This window comes from Neopelma chrysocephalum, unplaced genomic scaffold (genome assembly GCF_003984885.1).
Source record: "Neopelma chrysocephalum unplaced genomic scaffold, ASM398488v2 Primary Assembly neopelma1_253, whole genome shotgun sequence".
Classification (NCBI taxonomy): Eukaryota; Metazoa; Chordata; class Aves; order Passeriformes; family Pipridae; genus Neopelma; species Neopelma chrysocephalum.
The window spans coordinates 1,095,091-1,118,518 of NW_020897915.1; the positions used below are offsets into that span (position 1 = coordinate 1,095,091).

At 50.4% G+C, this 23,428-nt stretch overlaps 1 protein-coding gene and 1 long non-coding RNA gene across 7 annotated transcripts in view; both read right to left on the reverse strand.

The window, feature by feature from the left end:
- SAMD4A (sterile alpha motif domain containing 4A) overlaps positions 1-22,623 on the reverse strand; it is a 98,861-nt gene extending 76,238 nt beyond the window's left edge. For 5 of the 6 annotated variants that reach the window (XR_003537380.1, XM_027703968.1, XM_027703965.1 and 2 more), the window contains exon 1: positions 22,266-22,623. Coding sequence is in view for 4 of the 6 variants with exons in the window: in XM_027703968.1 (XP_027559769.1) it covers positions 22,266-22,461 (196 nt within the window). In the remaining 2 variants the exon portion in view is untranslated. Of the gene's footprint in view, positions 1-14,578; positions 14,844-22,265 lie in introns of those variants that run through there. The other variant, XM_027703967.1, reaches the window with a different exon arrangement.
- A 95-nt stretch (positions 22,624-22,718) lies between these two features.
- On the reverse strand, positions 22,719-23,415 carry LOC113977662. The gene is made up of 2 exons (XR_003537381.1): positions 23,311-23,415; positions 22,719-22,972 (listed from the first exon to the last, which is right to left on the reverse strand). It is a non-coding gene; the product is annotated as an uncharacterized LOC113977662 (long non-coding RNA).
- Positions 23,416-23,428: the final 13 nt, after the last annotated feature.

The window sequence follows — 23,428 nt, forward strand, 5'->3', positions numbered from 1 at the left end:
GCTCACCCAGAAAGCGGGAGCTCGGCTCCAGGAATGAGGGAGCGCAGTCGTCTGGCCAGACCGGAGGATCAGCGTGCTCCCTCCTGGCTGCAGGATCTAAGGATGGGAAAGTATTTTCCAGACCAAAAACATACTCATTTATTTTCAAAGATCTCCTATTAAGGAGAGCCCTGTTCCTACAGGGACGAACTCCCACCTCTGCCGAGAAGTTGCTCCAAGCTTTTTTTTGCAAGGAAACCTCAGGGCAGAGGGGTCTGTGGAACAATTCCTCCTTTACCCACCATCTGCACGGGTGAGGCAAAGGCTCCTTGCACGCAGGACGAGTAGGAGGACTCACATTTTTTGGCCAAGATGGCCACATCCAGGCACCCCCTAAGCAAAAATCCCAATCCCCATCTCTCCCTCCTTCACCCACATGAAGGATGGCAAAGCCACTGCAGCCTCCTGCTTCCACGGTGTGTTCAAAATGAATTATTATACTCAGTCCCAATAAATTCCTACGCTCAGCTCAGACACCTCAGCTCTTATTTGTTTCCAGCAAGGAGCATTCCAGGCTACTCTTGATCAAAAAGAAAATAACCCATGAAATTCAGGTGGAGTTTTATTTATGTTTTGCTACCCAAAGAAACTTTTCTTCTATTTAAACCTTGCTGTCTGATGACAGGAGGGGAGTCAGGGCTCTTGTTGAAGAGCTGCAATCCTCTGTGACCATGAGATAGGGAAAAATAAGGAGTCTTCCAAATGCATATCCTGAGCAGGGACCTGTAGTACATGATCACAGAATTCCACAATGGTTTGGGTTGGTTGGAAGGGACCTTAAAGCCCATCTCATTCCTACCCCCCTGCCATGGGTAGGGACATCTCCCACTATCCCAGGTTGCTCCAAGCCCCGTCCAACCAGGTCTGGAACACTTCCAGGGATGGGGCAGCCACAGCTTCTCTGGGCAACCTGTGCCAGGGCCTCCCCACCCTCACAGCCAAGAATTTCTTCCTCACATCTACTCTAAACCTGCCCTGGCACTTTAAAACCACTGAATGAGGACTCGGGCACAGAAAGATGGGAAGCACAAAGGTTTGCTTTGGAAGCTGGAGACTGAAGATTCTTCCTATATATTTACACTTCCGACAGTACAGAGGACTTTCAAAGCCACACTGACAGACACCAGCACATGTCCCTGGGCAGGTTTACAGGCACCCTCTGAGCACTGCCCAGCACTGTGCCCACACCACACTTTGTGCTCATTGCAGCATTTTCTCAGCCTGAAATCTCAGCATTCTCAGCCTGAATCCATTCAGCTCCCTTGCCAGGTAGATCATCTTCCTCTTAGAGAGGGAAGAGAGGACCAAGAAACAAACGTGGGCTAGTGATAAACAATCCCTCTGGGATTGCCTTCAGCACAGACCTTATGTGGTTTTGAAGTTGTTTCCCCCAGATCTGCAGAGAAGTGTGTTTGCAACAAGGAGCACACGAAAGGTCAAGCATCAACACAGATGCTGACGCTCTGACTTCAGCTCATGCCTGCCCAGGCAGGAGCTGTGCTTGTGTGCTCTCTGAGTCCATGCCAGCAGGGCTTTCTGAACCCAAGAGAGTGTGTTTTACAGCCCAAACCGAACTACAGGACAAGGCTGGATATGTGGGATGCAGAGATGTGGGTCACAGACCTTGAGACCCTGCAAGAGCCGCTCTCACCGCTGCTTCTCTTCCCTCAATATCAAAATTTCCTCCAAACCTCCTAATTCCTAACTCCTAATGCAGCAGTAGGGATGTTGCAGGTGAGGTGGAAATACAGAGGGCAGTGGATCCAGCGGGAGGAGGAGCAGGAGGAGCAGCTCCCATCACTGCAGATGCCCCATCCCGTTCCTGCCCCACGGCACAGCTGCTCATCCTGCGCCTGCACGTGCTGGCTCCTAAATTTAAACCAGCCAGGGATAAGCTTTGAAACAACAGCCAAGGCCTGGGGATATGTGTGTGCTGGGGGAGGGAGGGAGGGAATACATCCCCACTCTTTCCTTCGGCTTATCTCGAAGTCTTGGATGGGGGAGCAGCTCTGGCACCCACCAGGCAGAGCCTTCATTCCCATTTCCTTGCCAAAGGCAGAGCAGCAGCAGCTCTGAGAGTCTGGATTAGGGAATCACTTCCCAGAGTCATGGGATACGAGGGATCCTCCCTGGAGCCAAAGGGTCCCCTTGCTCCCATCCCACAGCAAGCCTGGGTGGGCAGGCACCTCCTCATCCTAGCACCCCCTGAATTCCCATCCATACCTCTCCGAGTGGAATTACAGAGTAGTTTAGGTTGGAAAAGACTTAAGATAATCGAGTCCAACTGTAAATCCAGCACTGCCAAGGCCACCACTAAACCATGTCCCCAAGTGCCACATCTACACGTCTTTGGAATACCTCCAGAGATGGAAGCTGGAATTCAACCATCCCCCCTGGCTGTACAAGGTCTCCCCCAACTGATGCTCTCCTGGAAGGTCTCCAAAGGACTCCAAGGCAGAGCCAGAGGGGACTCCTCTGCTGAGGAAAAGGAGGGAGAAGTGGGGTCCACACAGGAATCCCTTGACTCAGGCTGCTGTGTCCTGCTCCCCTCAGGATGCCAATGGGAAGCATTCCCCAGGAATTGGGTCTTGGCTTGCACACAGACTAATGTGGCCTAGAAGAAAGAAATGTATAGAACAAGTGGTACACTGGAAAAAAAAGGAAAATGAACCGAAGACTCCCAGAATGGTTTGAGTTGGAAGGGACCTTAAAGACCATCTTGTTCCAACTCCCTGCCATGGGCAGGGACACCTTCCACTAGACCAGGTTGCTCCAAGTCCCAGCTCCAGCTGTTATTTCAGGCAGAAAATGCTTCCTCTATCGTGGCAGTAAGGAAAACTGAGATATTTCTGTGGCTTCTGCTTTGACGGGAAAAGGGCCGGAGCCGAGAAACGCGGAGCCGCAAAGAATCCCGTGCGAGCCCTTCTCACGCTCCCCTGCCTGGCTCTGGCACCAGGGATACAACACTTTTCGCTATCCTAAGCAGGATTTCCCCCCTTTTTTCTCCTCATTACCACACATCACCAGCCAAAGGGACATCTGAGAGGAAGGATGAACAGTAATCGTAAAAAAAAAACCCTGTTTTTTCAAAAACAATTGGAATACTGCACGGACAAATTCACCCTCCATTTGATAGACAAGAGGAAGCCAAAATCCTTTGGACACAGGGAGGAGAACTGCAGCAGCCCCAGCTTCAGCCCCAACTGTCCAGTTCCATCCCACAACCCTGAAGGTCTTTCCTACAACCACAAACGGTTTTTGCTCAGCCCGTGCCACAATGGCTCCCTTTTCCCCAAACACATCCCTAAAGTGATTTAGTGTTTCCACCCTGCAGAAAGCACCTAATGCCTGAGAGGAGAGGGACTGCAGCATTCCAGCTCCCTCCCTGGGATGAAGGACATGATGAACCACTTGCCCTCAAGTCCCTGCGCAGGCTGATAAGGAGGGAAGGAAAATTCACAGTTACAAAACCTCCACCCTAAACAATCAGAGAGATGTAGGACAGGAGAAGGAAGCTGTGCCCAGGTTGGGTGCACAAGGACCCCCACACGAGCCAGCCAGCCTTGGGAGAGCCTGTCAAGAAGCAGCAGGGCTAAGGAAGGAGGGAAAACCACTGCACACGTCCCCCAGTTTTACAAGCTTTTTTCCAACTGCTAAAATAGAAAAACCCTGAGCAAATTTAGCAAAACACGTCAACAAGTTCTGTGCTACAGCCCAGACACACATGTTCTCCTCAATAAGATGCATTCTTAGAAACCTTCTTTTGCAAAACCTGTTGGTGTTGGTGTGCCTTTTGTTTTCCTTTCTAGCTCCAAGTACTCACAAGCATCCTGGAGACTTAAAAAAAAAGAAAGAAAGGACATTTTTAGACTTAAACACGTGGAGAGGACTAAGAGTGTGTCACCACGTGTCTGGGATAGATGTTAAATCCTCCAAAACCATATGCTGGAGATTGCTCCAACAAAAGAGACTGCGATGATAAAGAGAAGCCTTATGTTCAAGTACCCGTTAGTCGTGCAAGATTAGAAATTAGCTCACAATCCAATCCTTGTAAAAAGGCTTTAAAAGCACAGGATTTCTCCTTAACACGAAAGCAATGAACTGATAGCTACTCATTATTGAATTACTCATTCAGATTTAACAGCAGCACGAGCACAAAGCTTCTCATCTTCTGTGTCGTCCTGACAAACCGCAGGGCCAAGGGCGAGAGCGTCACATCCAGGATGGCAAATATATCCCGTGGGATTCACACGTAAACCTCACTCCCAGAATGGCAGAGGGGTTGGAAAAGACCTCTAAGATCATCAAGCCCAACCTTTGACCGACCACCACCTCATCAAATAGACCCAGAGCACTGAGTGCCACGTCCAGTCGTTCCCTGGACACCTCCAGGGCTGAGTCCCACAGGGACCTGGGCTGCCCTGGTGGATCTGAGGTCAAGGATTTGCTGTCCGATCAACGCAGCGTATCCCCAGGGCATGAGGAGTTTAATTATGGAAAAAATAGGTCACTCAGTAGAATCAGAAGGGAGCAAACAAGGTGTTATGTTCTTCATATATTTATCCAAACAGAATCCCCTTTGGACAAGAGGTTGCTGGTGATCTGACCCTGTCAGAAGACAGGATGAAATACAGAAATGCTTCAGGAAGGAGCAGGCACCCAACAAAACACATGCAATACCTACATGCAAAATGTACCTGCACACAAGCAGAACCCCAAAAGATGCCACAAAACCTACCAGGCACCCCAAAACTTCTGAGGAGCTGGGCAAGGCACCTCCATCACCAGTGGCACGCTGCATCTCTGTGTCCATCCACACAAGCACGGCAAGAAACAGCCACACATTAAACAGTTCGTGCCAAAACTCGTGCTGATCAAACACACAGGAGGGGGGTGGACGCCTCCATGCCCAAGACCAACGTGGCCAGACAAGCCATCCCCTGAAATAGCTCCTTCCCAGCCTCCTCCTCCTCCCAAACCTGGCTTTGGTTTCAGCTCCAGTTGTTCCCTCACTAATTGCTCCTCCTTAAATAGTCTCCCTTCCTCCTTCCTCAGGAAGGAGTGACAGTGCCCCACGGGTGACAGTGGGCTGCACCACCAGCAGGAAGCTAAAATAGACTTTCACCAAGATGAACACCCCGCTAGCAGCTGTGACACAGTGAAATGCAACCACCTGGAGGGTTAATGTAGGCATGGATTAATGCAGAGGCTGAAATTCATAAATAGACTGAACATTTCTTTTCCGCAGTGTATTCCCCGGAAAGGAGGAAGGTGGGAGCACCCACAAAACAAGGAATACACCACCCAGGCAGAACAGCTGTGCACACCAGGAAGAATCAGGAAGAAATTCTTGGCTGTGAGGGTGGGGAGGCCCTGGCACAGGTTGTCCAGAGAAGTTGTGGGCTTCTCATCCCTGGAAGTGCCCAAGGCCAGGTTGGATGGGGCTTGGGGCAACCTGTGCTAGTGGAAGGTGTCCCTGCCCGTGACAGGGGGTTGGAACAAGATGATCTTTAAGGTTCCTTCCAACCCAACCATCCTGTCATTCTCCATGTGCAGCATCAACACGGGTGAGGATACAGAAACAGGAAGGAAATAACGATATTCTTGTCACTTACCACCCAATGCACAAAATTAGATTAATAAAGCAAAGCAAATAAATCTGAGATGCATTTTTGGGGCAGAAAGCACCTCAAGGGACCAGAATGAAGGTGCTTTGATACCCTAAATGAGCGTCATTGCACATACATAAAGTCTTTGCAAGAGTTTTCGGGAGAGGTGGGTTTTGCAGTCTGGCTGTCTGCAAGCAAGTGGTGGAGATTAAGGACTGAGCAACACTGCAAAACCAGCTCTGAACACTCCTGCCATCTGAACCTGGTGAATGAGAAAAAAAACTGACCTGGATATTGGGATTACCCTTGGAAAGCCCAACCTTTCCTCCCTATCCATCAGAAGTAACAGCAGTGGTTCCTTGCTGCAGAGCAAGGAAGGATTTAAATTTATTACGTAGAACTACGAGAATCACACAGTTTGTGCTCAAGTTGTGGTTCACCACCGAAAAAATTCATCTTAGTGAAACCAGAGCGCTGGTGCAGCATCAGATACAGTTATCTCCAGAAGCTGCACCCTTATCTGGTTCCAACACACGGTTCCTCCACAGGATAGGAGGTGGTGGGACGTGATAAATGGTCAAACCATCCTTAGCAACGTGAAGGCATCGCATCTACAGAACACTGGCCTTGTGTAAGAGAGCAAACACACAGAGGGAAAAGCAGTTGGTGATATGAGGAAAAAAGGAGGGGGGGAAACCTCCACTTCCCTGACAGGATTTATTTTTAGGTGATGGTTGCTCAAGCTTGCTCGGGGAATCGGTGTGTCGGGAGGAGCTCCCGTGCAAGAGGACGAACAGTGACTCAGCAGGTAAGAGCTGTCAAAAACGTGTCCAAAATTGAAAAGGTAGGAAAAAAATCATAAGGAAAAGCTATAAATACCTTGAGCAGTTTTGCTTCGTGCCCTGGGTGGATGCCTGTGGCTGCAGATGATGCTCTGTGAAGGAAACTGGGGAACTCCGTCCCCACCCCGAGCACCCTTGGGGGGTTCCCTCCTCCAAAAGCAGGACCCCTGACCCCAGGAATCACTCTGGGATCTGTGTCTGCCCCAAACACAACATGCCAGGGGATCCCATCACTGCTGAATTTCAGCTATGATGCTAAAGACAGCCTTGCCCCTCAAGGCACACCCTGTTCCAGCCTTCATCCCCCTTTACGCATCCCTCCGGAGAGAATGGGATCAGGATTTTTTAATGCACATTCAGACAAAACCCCCTCTTTTTAAAAAAAATTTTAAATAAAAGTCAAAAAGCCCAACCAACATGAAAGGCTGGATAAACACTCCTCCTTCCCCCAGCAGAAATTACAAAAATGCCTTTGAATTTGTTTTGGCAAGAAACAATGTTTTTTATGAAAGAGCTTCATTGAAAAGTCACAATTTGGAATGTATTCATCTATTCTACATTTTTTAAAAAGTTTTAATTACCACTTTAAGGGTATTTTGACATAGTTTATGGTTTGTTAGATTGTGCTGTGTGCTGCAAACGCCAAACACACCTTTTTGGAAGAGCCTTATTATTGTATTAATGCAAAATGTGGGGTTTGTGCTGCCGAGACTCGTGTCGGCAATTGAAAAATAATAAATTAATTCCATTTGGAGAAAACGCTGCCATTTATAACCCAGCAATTAAGAACAGATTTAATTTTAGATATCGCTGCATTCTTCAGCTTACTGAGTTATTCAGCACCGACACTGGTACTACCAGTTTATGCTCAGTACTTTAAAAAACAGACCCAGGCCAACTTCTCACCCCTTAAATTAGCAACGACAGACATGAAAAGTTAATGCTGTTTTCCTCTCTCCTGAAAGCTGCAACATATGGATTTTGCAGGGGGAAAAAAATAAAAAGGCAAGCAAATGCTGGGATTTCTGCTACAACAGGCCAAATTCTATCAGCCAGGGGCACATAAGGAGTTAACAAAAAAACCCAAACCTCAATAGAGTAAGGCAGAGCTGACTGTGTTTGCAAACCAGGGTGTGCAGACATTTGGAGGGAGAGGAAAGCAGCCCGAATCCTGGCTCTGGAGGGATTCCCATAGTCCCATCTCCCTCCTCAAGGCCAGGCAGTTGTGCAGCAGGCAGGAGATGGAGAAAGGAAAATGCTTTTTATTTGGCCGTGGCTCTGGCAGCAGAGAGGTGATGCCCAGGGAGGTCTGGTGCTGCGGGCAGGGCTCCAGCTGGCACCAGGGGGATGGGAGGTTCCACGGCTGCATCCCACACAGGGAAGAGCCGGAGCGCTCCAGGGACCAGCACCCGCATCCTGGGATGTGTCCTCAGCATCTCCCCTCGGGCACAGGGCATAAAACACTCACTGTGATCACCAGCAACCTCTACACGTGAAAATAGTCCCTGAGGCCAAGGAAAGGGAAGGCAAACAGGAGCCAGGCCATGGGAACTCCCCTTTCCCCACCCAGGCTCCCGGCCACCCCCAGCAGCAGGAGACCACAATGTACGGAAAGAAGGGACACACTCGGGCTGTGGCAGCAGGCCAGGCTTGGAAAGCAAAACTAACACCTGAGGAAAGGGACAAGGAGTGAAATGGTTCTGTAATGAAGGCAAGTGGAGGGCCCTGGGCATCCCCTGCAGCACTGAGGTGACACGGTGACAGCGATTTGCTGTTGTCAGAGCAGCACAGGACAGGCTGGGGGATCCCCAGGGGGGGCAGGACCAAAGCAAGGTGTGTTCTGGCCACGGGAATGCTGTGGGGTGGCTGCAGGAGAAGCAGGATGATGCTCTGGGCATCATCCAGATGCCAGAACAGGCAGCACACCCAGAGCAGTGTGAAAACAGCCCAGTTTGGGGTTTTTTTGACATCACGATGATGAAGACAACACTCAGCACAATAATAGTGCAACAAAAAGGTTTGGAAAACAGCAAAGGGATCACCCTCGAAAGCCCAGCACCTGGGGGTCCCAAAGTCCAGGGTGGAGTGGCAGGACACACAGACCAACTCAGATCCTGGGAGAAAAGCTCTCAGCACCCTTGGAACCCTGCCACGGGTAAACATGGATGTGTTTTAAACAGAAACACGTGATGAGGATTCAAACCCCAGCACCCTCAGAGGGGTTTGCCAGCCCCTGAAGGATCCAAGGGCACCTTCATCCCGCCATCACCTGCCCTCCTGGGGCACATGTGAAAGCAAGCTAAACTGAATTGAACCTTATAGGGCTCCCCCTCTTCCTTGTACAAAAAATGGAAAAAAAAAATCCCCAAGCACGCATTTTTATTTACCAAGGTTCCAGCAGCCTCATTTCCCACTACACCCCTCTCCAAGGCAGGAGAACTGCTGCACTAATTGTAAGTCTATGGAGAAACAGGCTTCCCTCTGCTTTCACACTGGAATTAGTTACGCTCAGCCTGACCTTGCATTATTTTGAAGCTCTGCAACATTAAAAGAAAATTAGAGTGACTTGTTAAATCCTTTAAAAGGTAAAACAAGCCTATTGCTCCAAGTTCCCATACAAAAAGAAACACCAAACCCAAACCAAAAACGAGCTCTTAAATCACAACTAGGGCTTTAATGTGGTAGGATTTAGTCTTATATTTTAAATTCTTTTTTTTTTTTTGTTCATCTGAACAATCACAGCAGCTTTAATGAGCTCTCCCTGTGAAAACTCCCAACTACAAAGGATCACATTTGCTCGTGTTCCAGAGCTCCACACACCTCGAAAGGAAATCCTAAAGCATCGCGTGCTTCTTAGCAGCCAGATTACCAGCTTTTAATCCTCTCTGCCAGATGTATTTTTAATCTTTTTGTGTGTAATAAAGCAAATTAGTGTAATTGTACGGGCAAACCGAACCAAAATACGCACATCAGATTAAAAAAAAAAACACACGAATTTGGTTGTGTTTTGAAAGTCTGGCAAGGAACGGAGCTGGGGCTGAATTCAGCTCTGCAGGCATTGCCAGAGGAAGAAGTTGCTGCATGGTGAGTGAGGAGCTTCATCACCCTTCAGCCACAAGTCATAGGCTCCCATTCCTCCTCCAAGTCCCCCACAAGGCACCACACCAGCCCTTGGATGAGCAATCACAGGATAGTTTGGGTTGGAAGGGACCTTAAAGATCATCCAGTTCCACCCCCTGCCATGGGCAGGGACACCTTCCACTATCCCAAGTTGCTCCAAGCCCAATCCAACCTGGCCTTGGACACTTCCAGGGATGGGGCAGCCACAGCTTCTCTGGGCTGGGTGTGCCAGCTGTGACCCACCACAGCCCTCAGGAGGGAGGAACGGCCCCAGCAGCCCCACAGAGGAACCTCGACAGCAAGAAACATTCTCTGAGGTGGCTCTCAGCATCCCCCCTCCAAGGGATGGTACAGAAGTGGCCTGGGACAGGGGTGGAGACACCTGGTCCAGGCCACTGGCTGTAAGAGGACAGGTTTTGCTCCTGGAAGCTCACGAGTGAGTTCTGTGCCACAGAACCAGGTGCTGGCCAAAAGGCCGATTTCCAAGACGTGCAAACAGCATCAAACCCGTAAATTTGCCAAAATCAGGGGCTTTACAGCAGCAAGGAGTCGGATCTCAGGGGTCTGTGGGACAGCAGGGCAAGTCCTAAGCCTCCACAGGCCTGGGCTCCCAGCCCCTCCTGTGGCAGGATCCCTGGTTATCACACATTGAGATTACTGACTGCTCAGGGCAGGAGGGAAAAATACCAACTATTTCCATTTTAAAAACAGAAAACAACTGAACATCAATGCTGACATCCAGTTTGGCTTCGAGAGGGATTTAAAGAACTTGGGCTTCTTCGTTCCCTAACCCCACACCATGCTTCCCTACTACCAACCAGGATCCACTTCTAACAATGCAAAAGCATCTGCCCACATTTTTGCAATTATTCCAGACCCGGCAGAGAGCACCCTCCCCTTTCTGTAGGGTTAATCTAAAGAACAGTTGCCAAAATGCTGGGAACACAGTCAAACAATAGCTCCTCTGATGAAATTCCTCCACTCCATAGAGAAACCAGTATCCTCCAGCTGCTGTGGCTTGTCCAGAGAGATCTCCGAGTGTTTACCCGCTCCCATAAATAAAAGGGGAAAAAAAAAAAAAATGACAAACCGAAAGATTCGAGTGCAGCTTGCAAAAAAAAAAATAAAAAATGACTGCAGAGCCCCTGCCATGTAACCACAACACACGTTTTACTAATGCAACATTTGCCTTGTGTGAAATACAAACCCGGGGCAGCAGTGGAGGGAGGGCAACGCCGGCCACCTGTCCCGGGGATAGAGCCTCGCTATACTTATCGGCACAGAGACCACTTCCAGCAGCTCCATCCCCTTAAATCCTCATTCTCAGTGGAATCTCTGATCAGTCATTTATAAAAGCCGGGAAGCCAGGCTGGACAGCTGAGTTACAGCAGCTATTATCCACGTATGCCTGAATTCCAGCAGACACCTTTATTTATAAAGGCTCTCCGGCTGACCGGGATTTGACACCGGCTACAAAAAGCACTCAGCATCCAACTGGCTGCTCCAGAAGAATGTGAGGAGAGGTTGGTGAGCACAGGCCAAGCTGACACCTTTACACAGATTCCCTGCTGCTGCCATGACTTGGAATAGAGCAGGTTTAAGTAATTGATTTCCTGAGCAGACACATTGAGTTGCACACCTTTGCCTCTTCTGCCACGGGTTCAAGTGGATTGTTTTCCCCCCTATCCCTAATTCTAACAGAATATTTAGAGTATTTTATGTTTCATGTAGGTTCATATATTTCATATGTGTTCTAATGGAATATTTAGAGTATTTTATGTTTCATCAGGCCTATTCCCTCTCATTTTAGACTTCCTGGGTCCGCACTTTCTTGCTTGTCAACCTTTAGGCTCGCCCTGACCTGAGAGCCGTGAACCTGGACACTCACTTTCCATGAAACTTAGGAAAACCCACGACTCACAGTTAATACAAGTGCAAGGGGATGGGGAGGAAGAAGGTGGTAAGAAAAATCAGTTGCTCACAGTTGGTTTTCTGTAGCTCCAACAGTCTCAGTGGCAACCCCTGCTAACAGAAGGTGACCAAGCGCACGGCAAAAGTGTGAATTCCGCTTTAAATGGACAGAATTCCCAGGAGCAGCACGTGCAAACACAGCCTGCAGGGCTCAGCTGGGCCAAAGGAGGCTGTGATTACCTGTGGGCTCACATCACACTCCTGACACTGTTATAATAACCTGAAACAGGAGCTGGCACCTCTGCCGGCCACAGAGCTGGGACCCAGCTCCCCATGGGGCTCCAACGGAGCCTGCTGGCACAGTGACAGTAAGGAAGGGACTTCCTTGCCTGGTTCCTCATTTCTTAAGCAAGGACCATCAAAAGCATCCTCCTTTGACTTTCAAAAGCAGCCCTGTTCAGCCTGGAGAAGAGAAGGCTCTGGGGAGACCTTGGAACCCCTTTCAGTACATAAAAGGGCTCCAAGAGAGCTGGAGAAGAACTTTGAATAAGGGCTTGGAGTGACAGAAAAAGGCTTCACACTGTCAGAGAGCAGGATTAGATTGGATATCAGGGAGCAATCCTTCACTGTGAGGGTGGTGAGACCCTGTCACTGCCCAAAGAAGCTGTGGCTGCCCCATCCCTGGAAGTGTTCAAGGCCAGGCTGGACAGGGCTTGGAGCAACCTGGGATAGCGGAAGGTGTACCTGCTCGTGGCAGAGGGTTTGGAACAAGGTGAGGTTTACAGTCCCTTCCAACTCAAACCGTTCTGGGAGTCTATGATCCTTCCTGCTCCCAGCACCCTCTCCCATAGCACCCACCCCTCCCACCACACCCAAACCCACAGTGCTGGATGAAACAGCACAGGACAGAGCCCCAGCACAACTCTCCAGCTAAAATTCCCTACAGACGATGAAAATCTGGGGGCTGAGAGCAACAGGAGCAGCCAAGGGACCTCGGGCATCCCTCACAGCACAACCTGAACCTCCAGGGAGGTTTCCCAGTTTCCCCTGAGGGGCTGCCAGATGAGATCCCCACAGGCCACCCTGAAGCCTCCAGCAGCAGCATCAGGAAGGAGCTGTGTCCGTGTGCTGCTGAGTAAGTTGTTATGGTTACTGAAGGGTTTGCTGGGCTTTTCTCCCCTCCTCTTTTAAAAAGAACTCTTATCAGTTTAACATAATACCACCAGTCAATAACAATTCTTATCTTAAAAGGTCACTCAGGTAGTTATAACTCAACATTTCATCTATGTTTGCATTATCTGGAGGGAAACAGCCTGGAGACTTTGTATTTTTATTTTAATAATCCACTTCTTTGGAACGGTGAGATTTAGAAAAAAAAAAAACCCTACCCAGAACCAAGCTGACCCTGTGGCAACTTGAGCACACCAGGGAACAGACAGAAAAAAGGTAGAAAAATCACATTGATGTTTGCTGCATCAGAAACAGGAGGAATATCCCGATAGGAAAACTGTGAAAAGCAGGGAAATGCATGGATGCAGACCAGAGCTGCTGCAGAAACACCATGTTCTGCCTGCAAACGTCAGATCAGGCAAGTTTCTCCATGACAAAAACTGTGGGTTTTTTCCTCCACATTTCTTTCCCCATTTTCTTCCCTCACTTCCCACTGCAGCTGGAGGACAGAGAGAAGGGGTCAACACAAAAAACCCAGTGACAAGAAGAACTGATCTGTGATGTTCAGGGTTAAAAACACTGTGATGTTCAGGGTTAAAAACACAGTACACAAGAAGAAAACGCAGTGGCATGGAAAGTGGGTTTTAAAATGCTTCCAGCTAAACCTGGTCAAACCCTGTTTCATCCACCCACTGAATTTCTTCTTATAACTGCAATTAAAACTCCTAACACAACATGTGCCCATTCCCCACCAGGCAAGGAGCAGGAGAACTAACTGCTTAAAAGGCAGGTTTGTAGCTTGTCTGAAATGAGTTTTATCAAAAAAAAAAAAAAAAAAAAAAGAAAAAGAGCAATCTGGAATTAATTACTTGTGAGGATCAGTAACAGAGGAGAAGCTTTTTAAAGCACTCTGTGCTTCTACTCCAGGGCTGCCTCGCTCAAGAGCAAAGAGCGGAGCGGAGCTGCTGAACCCTGCAGATGACAGTCACAATATTAACATTATTTTAAGTAAAATAACATCTTCAGGCATGATAGCTCAACCAGCTGGGCCACATCCAGCTCCTGCAAATAACAGGGAAGGTTTGCAGGGGCCGTGGGGGAAGCTGGCTCAGCCCCTGGTGCAGCAGAGCCGTCAGTACCAGCCATCCATGTCTCCCATCACGGACAGTCCCACGCTCACAACATGGAATGACCACGAGTTTGTTCAAGGACAACACCCAGGGATTATTTTTTACAGGATACAAGAAAGCTTTAGCACTGCAAAGGCCCTGAGAAGGGCAGTCATGATTAATAGCAGAGAAATATATGGTTTACACCTTGGGTTCAAGAAGATCAGAAGTCTACAGAGTCATCACTCCTCCAGACAGGAGCAGGAAGCCTCAGGTGAGGTGCTGCACCACACACCTGCACAGCCCTGCATGCACAGAGCCCTTCAGAAAAACATGCTAAAATTCAGGCACCTTCACCAAAACCTCTGATACAGCCCTGCCATGGAGTCACCTCATGCAAACACTCAAATAAAACCACACGCGTGAGCCTGCGCTGGGAAACCATTGGATTCCACCTCCTCTTGCCTTAGCCAGACGGGTTTGTCTCCTGCATGGAAAGACCACTAGAAGAAGGTAGAAGGAGACAAGGTACCTGTCAGTACAAAGCAAACTGGATTTCTGCATCCTTACCCTGACCAGGATCGTTTTCTGCTCATTACCCACACTCTGAGTTGCACGGCCCTCACGCTTCGGGTGAGATCATCCCAAGCCCTCTGCTCTGTGAGAGAAAATCCAGCTTGGAATCCCCCCATGCCAGAAACACAACTCCCTCTGCCTGCAAAACCCCCTTCCAAAGAAAAGCCAGCAACACCTTCTCCAACAGAGAAACAATCCCAACCTTGTTTTGAGGAGATCCTGCCCTTCCACTTAACGCATCTGCTGCGGAAGAGGAAGTCGGGAACGGATCTGCTCGCTCCAACCTCAACTTCATTTGTGATTCCCGGGCCAAGATGGAAAGCCACTGGCTTGGCTGTTTGCCACTGCCAAACTCACGCTCAGCCGTGACCTCTGCAAATCTCTGGGTCTCCTTCTTAGGACCAGAGCACTGGAGAGTTACACACACTGGTTTTTTTAAGGAAAAAGGATGAGCACGCAAGCCTGTGGATCCCTTGCATCAGACCTGCAACCTCTTTTAGATCCCTCAGCAGCCCTTGCATAACCCAGAGTTAGTAAAAAAGTAATGGCCTTGTTTATTCAGTGAAAATAGAAAATACAAAGGGCACGTGCACACACACAGTTCACGTGAGGGTTTCATCCCACCGCCCTCGGGGGGTTTCTGCAGACAAAAAGGATTTCAAACACCACGACCTGTGCTTTGGGTGGGCCCCTGCACGCGCTTGGCACCGCACGAGGAGTGGGGAGGAGACCGGGGCGATCAGGTGGGAACCCCAAAACAGTAAAGCAGTACAACACAGCAGCTTCTCCTTCCTCTGAGGAATCCAACCCCGAGGAGCTGTGGGCTCCAATCCCAGGGTTTGGATGCAGTGGTAGTGCAAGGAGTGCCCTTTCTCCCAGCAGTTATCTGTGGTAACACTAGACACGAGCACGATGCTGGAGCGCTAAAGCACTGACGGGTGCACCTTAAAATAAAGCCAGTGTTCACACTGATTACTATTTCAGTTACCCTGACTGCAAACACAACTCCCAGCTTGGTAAAGAATGGCTTTCGTGGACCACAAATTAAATAAAGGCGTTTTTTTTGATGGAACATGAGAAAAAGAAAGGGCAGAGCTTGAGAAATTTTAAGGAGATGGGAATTCGCACCGTGACCCACAGAAACCTTCATCAACTCCTTCAGGGAAACAGCAGGAAAATTTGGCTGACTGCAGCATCAACTGGCCCAAATGTAGATGTAAAATACAAATGGTGGGACAGGCACACAGCTCTGCTCAGATGCTGAGGTCTAACACGCCAAAGGATGCAGTGCAGGGGATCATCCACCGGCAGCAGCCCAGGCTACGAGCAGAGCGCTTTCCACACTCATCCATTTAATCTCGTTTGCAGATAAGTGTATTCACAAACTAGATTATTTTAATTGATGGCTCTACAGCTGGTTCCTGTTCAGCTCTAGGGCTAAAGCTGTCCTCAACCTCTCCCATCATGGGTTGAGGACGCTGATGCCTCGTGCAGTTCCTCCCCTTCGGTGCAGTTCCTCCTCCCTGCACCCGCCGTGGTGGGACAGAACTTCAGATCCACTGCTTTTCCAAGCACAAATATGAGACACCTGCACAGAAGGGAGGCACTTGGGTAGGAGTCAAGGGAGAACAAGCCAGGCCAGGCAAAGAATTCCAGCTCAGGTCTGTGACAATGCATGAAGTGCTTCTCTGCATCTTCCACGTGCACTTCAACAGTGGGATATTTCCCAAATGATGTCAGTAGGGAAATAAAGCCTGACATCAGGCCCCTTGCTGAGCCATGAATTATCTGACAAAATGGTTAAATGGACGCTGAAAAGTATGGAAAAGTCTCTCTGGGAGAAAGCAACCCATCTGTGGGCAACTCTCTTGCACCAGTGATGCACCAGGCAGCAAACCAGGCTGTTTCCATTCGTTAATTTTTTCCTTCCCATTTTAAGCATTACTACCCAAAAATGTTCCCCCAGGCAAGCGCTGCCACCCCCCACCCAAACAACCTGGCCCTTGTTAGCCCTGCCCATGGAAGAGACCTTGCCATTTGTGCTCCCAGTGCTTTGGAAGTGAGCCATAGGGAGCACCTTCCTCCTGCTCTGACTGCAAGGGACACGTGCCAGGGACCACGAGGGAAAGAGTATTTAAGCAAATGGGAGAAAATACCAAAGAGTGAAGTGTAAGCCCAAAAGAGTCTCCTCTATGTCCCCGCATCAGGGTGAGTGGGACAGCAAAGGGAAGCCTTTGCCATGCCATGCCACAGACCTACTTCCAGCCAGGGACTGACACAAGCCAAATGTTGGCCTGTGGTGCTTCCCAGAGCCACTCTGAAAAATATCCTTAAAAATAAAAATATCTTTGAATTGCAAGAGAATACTGGGTGTGCAGTGCTGGCTAACAGTGCTCTGTACCTCTGTACCCCTTCCCTTAGTCCTCTCCAAAAAGCCCAGCACAGACAGGTTTTAGCCCCAAAGTCTGCAAACAAAACCTGGCAGCAGCTCAAGCACCAGCACACAGATTAAAAGAAGTCAGTGTCCAACAGCTCAGGAGATCTGAGGTTTGCCCAGGTTGCCCAGAGAAGCTGTGGCTGCCCCTGGATCCCTGGAAGTGTTCAAGGCCAGGCTGGACAGGGTTTGGAGCAAACTGATCTGGTGGAAGGTATCCCTGCCCATGGCAGGGGGTTGGATCTGGATGAACTTTAAGGTCCCTTCCAACCCAAACTGTTCTGAGATTCTACATTCTCTCCATTTAGGAGTCCCAGCTCCTGGTTTTTAACAGGCAGAGCTGCTCACACTCCTCTCTGGGCAGAGACAAGTGTGTGGAAGGACCACACAATGCCTTGCACTTAGAACTTCCTTTCACTCCCACTGAACATGGGCTTAGCTCCTTGCCACATCCTCCTCCTGAGACACCTCCTTGGCTTTTCCAGTCCCTCCTTGGGACAGCCCAGCGATGCCCTCACACAGCCCAAGGGCACTTAAACCAGAGCTCAGCACTGCAATGCAACTGCAAGCCAAGAAAAATTAAAATAAAAGGGAAACACCCTCAAACTGAGCACTGGGATAATTTTCCATCAGTGGGGGGTCACTGGGGGCAAACTGCAAAATTTGCAAGGTGGAAGGGTAGCAGCCGCTGATGGGCTGGGAGACTGTCTGTGATCAGGGTAGCAGCAACAGCCTTAGGGCTGGAGCCACAGGGACCTAAGGATATAAGAAGCAAGGTCTGTAGGAACACGTAATACCTTTTAATAGACCAGCTGGTACAGTTGGGGAAAAAAAAACCTCCACAACCACACAAGCCTTCCTTTGAGCTGCTGCACCTTCGTGCCTGGCCATTTTTTCCAGCTGCATCACTTGGTCTATTAAAAGACATTACGGCTCCCTGCAACCCTTGTCTCTTCCTCCAGCCAGTCCTCCCTTCCCAGGATGAGGAATCTGGGTCATCCCAATGCTCCCATTGTGATACCTGACAGCCTGCTGAAGTGAAATAAAGATTTTGGCCCTAACACGTGGAGGAGCAGTTAATGTCCTGTGCACAGGGCAGGGAAAGCTTGCTGTCCTTCAAGGCCAGGAGTTTAAAGCTGCCGCTCTTCCTTTGGTACAGGTGGGTGTCTGGATGCCTGGATGACCCTCAGGAGCCTTTGGGCACCTCTGTGGACCAGCAGAGAGCACAGGAAAGCAGGGCTGGTGGGATGGGATGTGGGACTACTTTGGAAAAAAAAAAACCCAGTCACACTTCTGGCCATCCCAGAGAGGGGATACCCAAGCAGACGAAAGCAGAAGCACATCCTGCATTCCATGCCCAAAGCCTACAGACCACTTTTCATGGATACAGCCCTCCCTATCTGTTCACTGGGTCTGTACCCCATACCAAGCATCTCTCAGTGCCTCAGGAAGAGCACAGGTCCCTTTCCCACAGGGCACAGAATGCTCCTGTCTGACCTTTACCGGCGGCTCCAAGGAGGTCGCCGCGTCCTGACGGCTCTGAGCAGCTGGGGCTGAAGCTGCCCAGCAAGGCCAGGCTGGAAGGAAGGAAGGAAGTTATAGCAGGCTTTTAAATAGTGCTGTGCAATACCTGAAACTTCTATTTCTGTGCACAGATAATATGGTTTCCATATTCTCCCCCATGCCCAGCAGGCCAAGCCATTCAGGCTCAAACTGAATCAGCAATAACCCACATTCTTCACCAGTTAAACCATTAAAGCTTGTCGAGGCCTCCATGTAGGACAACCCCAAGATGTGCACTTCACCAATGAAGAAACCTACAGATTTCCTTCCATGTTGGCTTCCCACTTCTGTTTTCCTTTTATAATCAAGCAATGCCTTTAAATTTTAAAAAGACCACAGACGGAAGGTGGTCTCACAGCCACCTGGGCAGCCCCCACACCACAAGCAGTCACCACACTGGTCTGCTCCCAGACACCGATGTAGTTTTCTGCAGGATGTCTCGCAGGCATCTCTCATCTGAGGTGGGCAACGTGGTTCTACCCATGCTTGAGCAGGAATCCAAAAAACCACAGAAGCAGGAGGCTCCTCAGGGCCTTCTGAGGGTCGTACACAGCAGAGCCACGCTGGGTTTGCAGTCCTAACACGGAGAGCTTGGCTGTGATTATGAAAACACCTTCACACTTGGAAAAAAACCAAGATAGAACTCCTTCAAACTAAATGTACCTGCTTCTCCACAGCAATTAACTAGTTAAAAAGAGTAATTTTTTCTTCCTTGAGGTTTTCCCATCTCATCTGGCATATGGCAGACCTGTCACCAGGCAAGAAACAAGCTGGACACCTTCACTGAGAGGAGTTTTCCTCTCTGCCTGTTCCACACACCTGAAAGCTCATGAGCCCCAACTCCACCAGCCAGTGAGGATCTCAAAGCTCTGCTCTCCCTTTGGGACCAACACTGTTGGTGATGATATTGCCAAGGATGGTGTTCATCCAGCACGGATCACAACAGCAGGGCTGCCACCTCCTCTGAATGACCATAAACTAGGAGTAATATTCCAGTTTTCCCACCTCCCCACAGGGCTGGGACAAGCAACAGGTCCTGCATGTACAAAACAACTCACTTCCCATGAGGACCCAGCGTAATTCCAACACTTGCTGCGGCACATCAGCCCAGCATGTTACATTCAGCCCGGCACTGCCGAAGTCCCTTCCCAGACAATGGATTTCACTCGTGCCCCATGGAACAGGAACATCCCACACCTTACAGCAAACTCCTACAGACCATTAGGGCTGTGCAACCCCATCACCCCACAGTCCCTTGTGCACCAGCACCACCACGACCCCAACATCAACAGGGAGACCGGTGGGGCACCTACAAGCAGGGAGCCACCATTTCCAAGCCAGCAAACAACAGGAAAACATCCCAGGAGCCACCTCAGGCCCCAGCCCAGGAGAGAATCGAGCCCAAATTAGTTATGCAAACACCAGGATTCAAAGAGTAACGAGTAGCACAAGGTTGGATGATGACGTTGCTGCTCAGGACTTGGTGTGATTCCACTGCCAGGCAAGTGACAAGCGCCAGACTGCAAAACAGGCACGGAACAGGAGCGACTTAAGGAATACAGGTGGTTTCATGAAGAAGGCAGTGCTAACACTGGAGACTATAAAGCCATTACTTAATAGATCTTGCTTGCAAATCTCAGCTAACCTTCCCTCCACTGCAACAGGATTGCCTGGAAAAGCACACATCCTGCTGCACAGGACGCATGGATGTGCCCATCCCATGGGAAAGCCTACGTGGGGGTGTGTTTGGTGAGACAGAGGCACTCAACGGATCCAGGTTTTGGCACGGGGAGTTACAAACGCCCTGGAGGAGCAGCTCGTTTTTGGAAGGAACGTCAGGGAGAGCTCAGGCAGCTCCACCAACGCACTGAGGGACAGGCAGGAGGCGGGATGCCAAGCTCCACGCGCAGGAGAAATCCTCGCGCCAAGCAAGGTCAACGGGATTACAGGGGCAAGCAGGGATTGCTCGCACGAGCGGGGATGGGAACGGCCCAACCCCTGGGCTGCACCCCGGCTCACCCCGAGGAAACGCCACCACACAGGCGGCCCTACGTGACTCTGCGTCCGGGAACACTTCAAAACCCTGGTTTCCTTCATAATTCGCCTTTCCTGACGTCAGGGTGCAAGTCACCCCCCTCCAATCCCCTGACCGACCAAGGGAACCGGGCTACCACCAAAACCACAGTATGAATGAAAAACTGCAATGCTGATAAAAGCATAAAATTAAAAATATACGGCTTACGCCGACTCGCAGAGGGAATCACAGCAAGGCTGTGCTAAGGCTGCCATGGGAGGCTGCAAATGTATCTCGGAGCAGCCGAGCTTGGAGAGCGTGTTCCTGCCAGGCCCCCCCGGGGCCTCCCCACCCAAAGGGATGGATGAGGTTCATCCCTTCAGCTGTTTATAAAAGCAGCAGTATTGCGCCCAGACGTGGCATTCCTCCCTCTCATTCCTACAAGCTATATAAGGGAACGGCCAATTCCAGCCTGGCTCCCCCATAGCCAGCCCCGATCCCTCTGCGCCGGAGCAGCCCCGGGCTCGGTTTCCTGCAGGAGGACTTAAATCCGTCCTCCTCTCGGTGGAACACGGCGCTGCGCTGGACCTTGTCATCAAATGGCAGCGCAGGCAGCTGCCAAACCCTGCCGGCTCGGTGCTCTAATAGGGAACAGCTGGAGAAGGACCCTGCATTCCTCCCGCCCCGTCCACACCGGGGGCTCTGTTCGGGATCCGGCCGCAAGATTTCCACCCATCACGGAACGCGGCCGCTCCCCGGCACCGCTTCGCCGTGCACAGCCCGAAACCCAAATCCCAATCCCCCCCAGGGGATTTTAAATCAAAGGCATGCTTTGCAACACGGGGGGTTGCTTTGCTTTTTTTTTGGGTTGGGTGGGTTTTTTTTACGATTTGGGATTTTTTTTTTTGAAGGGCTTGGAGGAACAGAACCAGGCAACTAAAAGACACTAAAATACGTTTTGCCTTCCCTGCTCTGTCTCTGTGTTGCAAAAACTCTACTTTAAGCGACTTGCGTCCCTGTTTACATCCCCCCTCAGGAACACACACATCTGTAACAACCACCCCCTCCCCAAAAATAAATAGAGGAGCACACGGCACGATTCGCCCGGCGCTTGTGCCATTTCCATCCTGCTCTAACTCCATTTACTTCCCAGGAGTTGAGCAACTTGTAATGGTGAATAAACAAAAGCAAAATACACCTTCCATAGCCACGCACACATTTTCTGTCCTGCACCCTCAGAAACATAAAACAGTCCACTCATATTTTCTTAGAGCTCCGCTGAAACACAAGAGGGGTATTCAGAGCTGCAGGGGAAAAAAAATGCGTCCAAACAGGATCTGAATGGTGAAATAGGAATTGCCACATTTAGGAAAAAATTAAAAAAAACAGGATAACCCAGTTACCCAGACCTTTATACAACAACAGTTCGTCTGAGGTAGCGATGGGCTGCTTTTGCATGTTGCAGAGAGCAAATCAAGCCACGTTGTCCAAAAGAAGCCCAGAAAATCCAGACTCTACGTGACCTGACTTACTTATTTCACAGGAAACTGCATGGAAGGAGGAAGGGGGGGACGCGGGGGGGAGAGGAAAAAAAAAAAAAACAACAAAAACCCACCAATCATTCATGCTACCGTAGTTACACCACGCCATGGAGCGGAGTGTAGTTTGCTGTGAAAAACCAAACTGAAACAAGCCAAACCCCGTTCGGAAAATAAAACGTGAGGAGAGAAGGAGAGAAGCTGTTCCCGCAATCGAGCCGGGGAGCCCCCCTCTCCCACACCGCGCTCGTCTCTTGGGTGTATTTTTAACGTTTTTTTTATAAATTTTGACGGCGTTAAGAGCACGGCTCGGGGAGGGTCGCGGCGACACGCCACTCACCGGGGTTGTTGGCCTCCCCTTCGAGGATGTGGAGCTCGGTGCAGTCTGCCAGGGAATGCTCGAGGCAGAGCTGGAGGAAGCGAGCCTGGGTCCGGCTGACGCGTTTGAGCAGGGAGAGCAGCGCAACAGTCTGCTCGCACTCGTTCCAGCCCTTGAACCACCCGGCCAACACGCCGACCTGGTCTCGGAACATCATGGTGAGCCGGAGGGACAGCTCTGCGGGGAGAGAATAAATAACCGGGACAGCCTCCCTGCCCCCGGCGCCGCCGCCGCCACCGTGCTCGGGGCAGGGCTATTCAAAATAAAAATAATAATAATAATAATAATAATAATAAAAATAATAACGGTGATTAAAAATAAAAAGGGAAAAAAAAGAAAAAAAAAAAAGAACCCCCTCTGCGGCGCGCGAAGGGGGGGTTTGTTTTCGGTCTCTGCTCGGCGCCTGGGGTGGGGTTTTTTTTTTTTTTTTTTTTTTTTTTTGCTCCCTCTCTTCTGGCTTCGGTGCAGCGCTGGATTCCTGGAGGGAGGGAGCGAGGGGAGGGAAGGAAGGAGGGAGGGAGGGAGGCGGTGGGGCCAAAAAAAAAAAAAAAATTTAAAAAAAAAAATTTAAAAAAGCCCCCAAAAAAAGGAAAACCCCAGCGTCAGGGCTGCCCCCTGCGAGGGGGCGGGAGGGGGGGAGCGACCTCCTGCCGGCGGCGGCTTCACACCTGGAACAGAGAGAGGAGGGGGCGTCAGCGGGGCTGGGGGGGGGGACGAGCAGGAGGAGGAGGAGGAGGAGGAGGAGGAGAGTGGGGAGGAAGGCTCGCCCGCAGCCCCGCTGCCTCCCTCCCACTCCTCACCCGCGCCTTCCCACACCCTCACCGCGATCCCCCCGCATCCACCACCGCCGCCCTGGGGGATCGGGGGGGTGTGCGGGGGGAAAACACCCGACACCCCCCTCACTGCAGTACAACAACTCCCCCCACACACACACACACACACCACACACACGCACGCACAAAAGTTCCCCCCTCACCCCGTACACACTCCATAAAAACACGCTCACCTGACTCACGCCGGCCCCGGGGATCGGGGGAGGAGGGGGCGGCGGCGGCGCGGCGTTCTGGGGTGGCCGTGCCATGTCCGTGGGATGAAAGGGGGTTGGGGCGGGTGGGGGGGGGGGG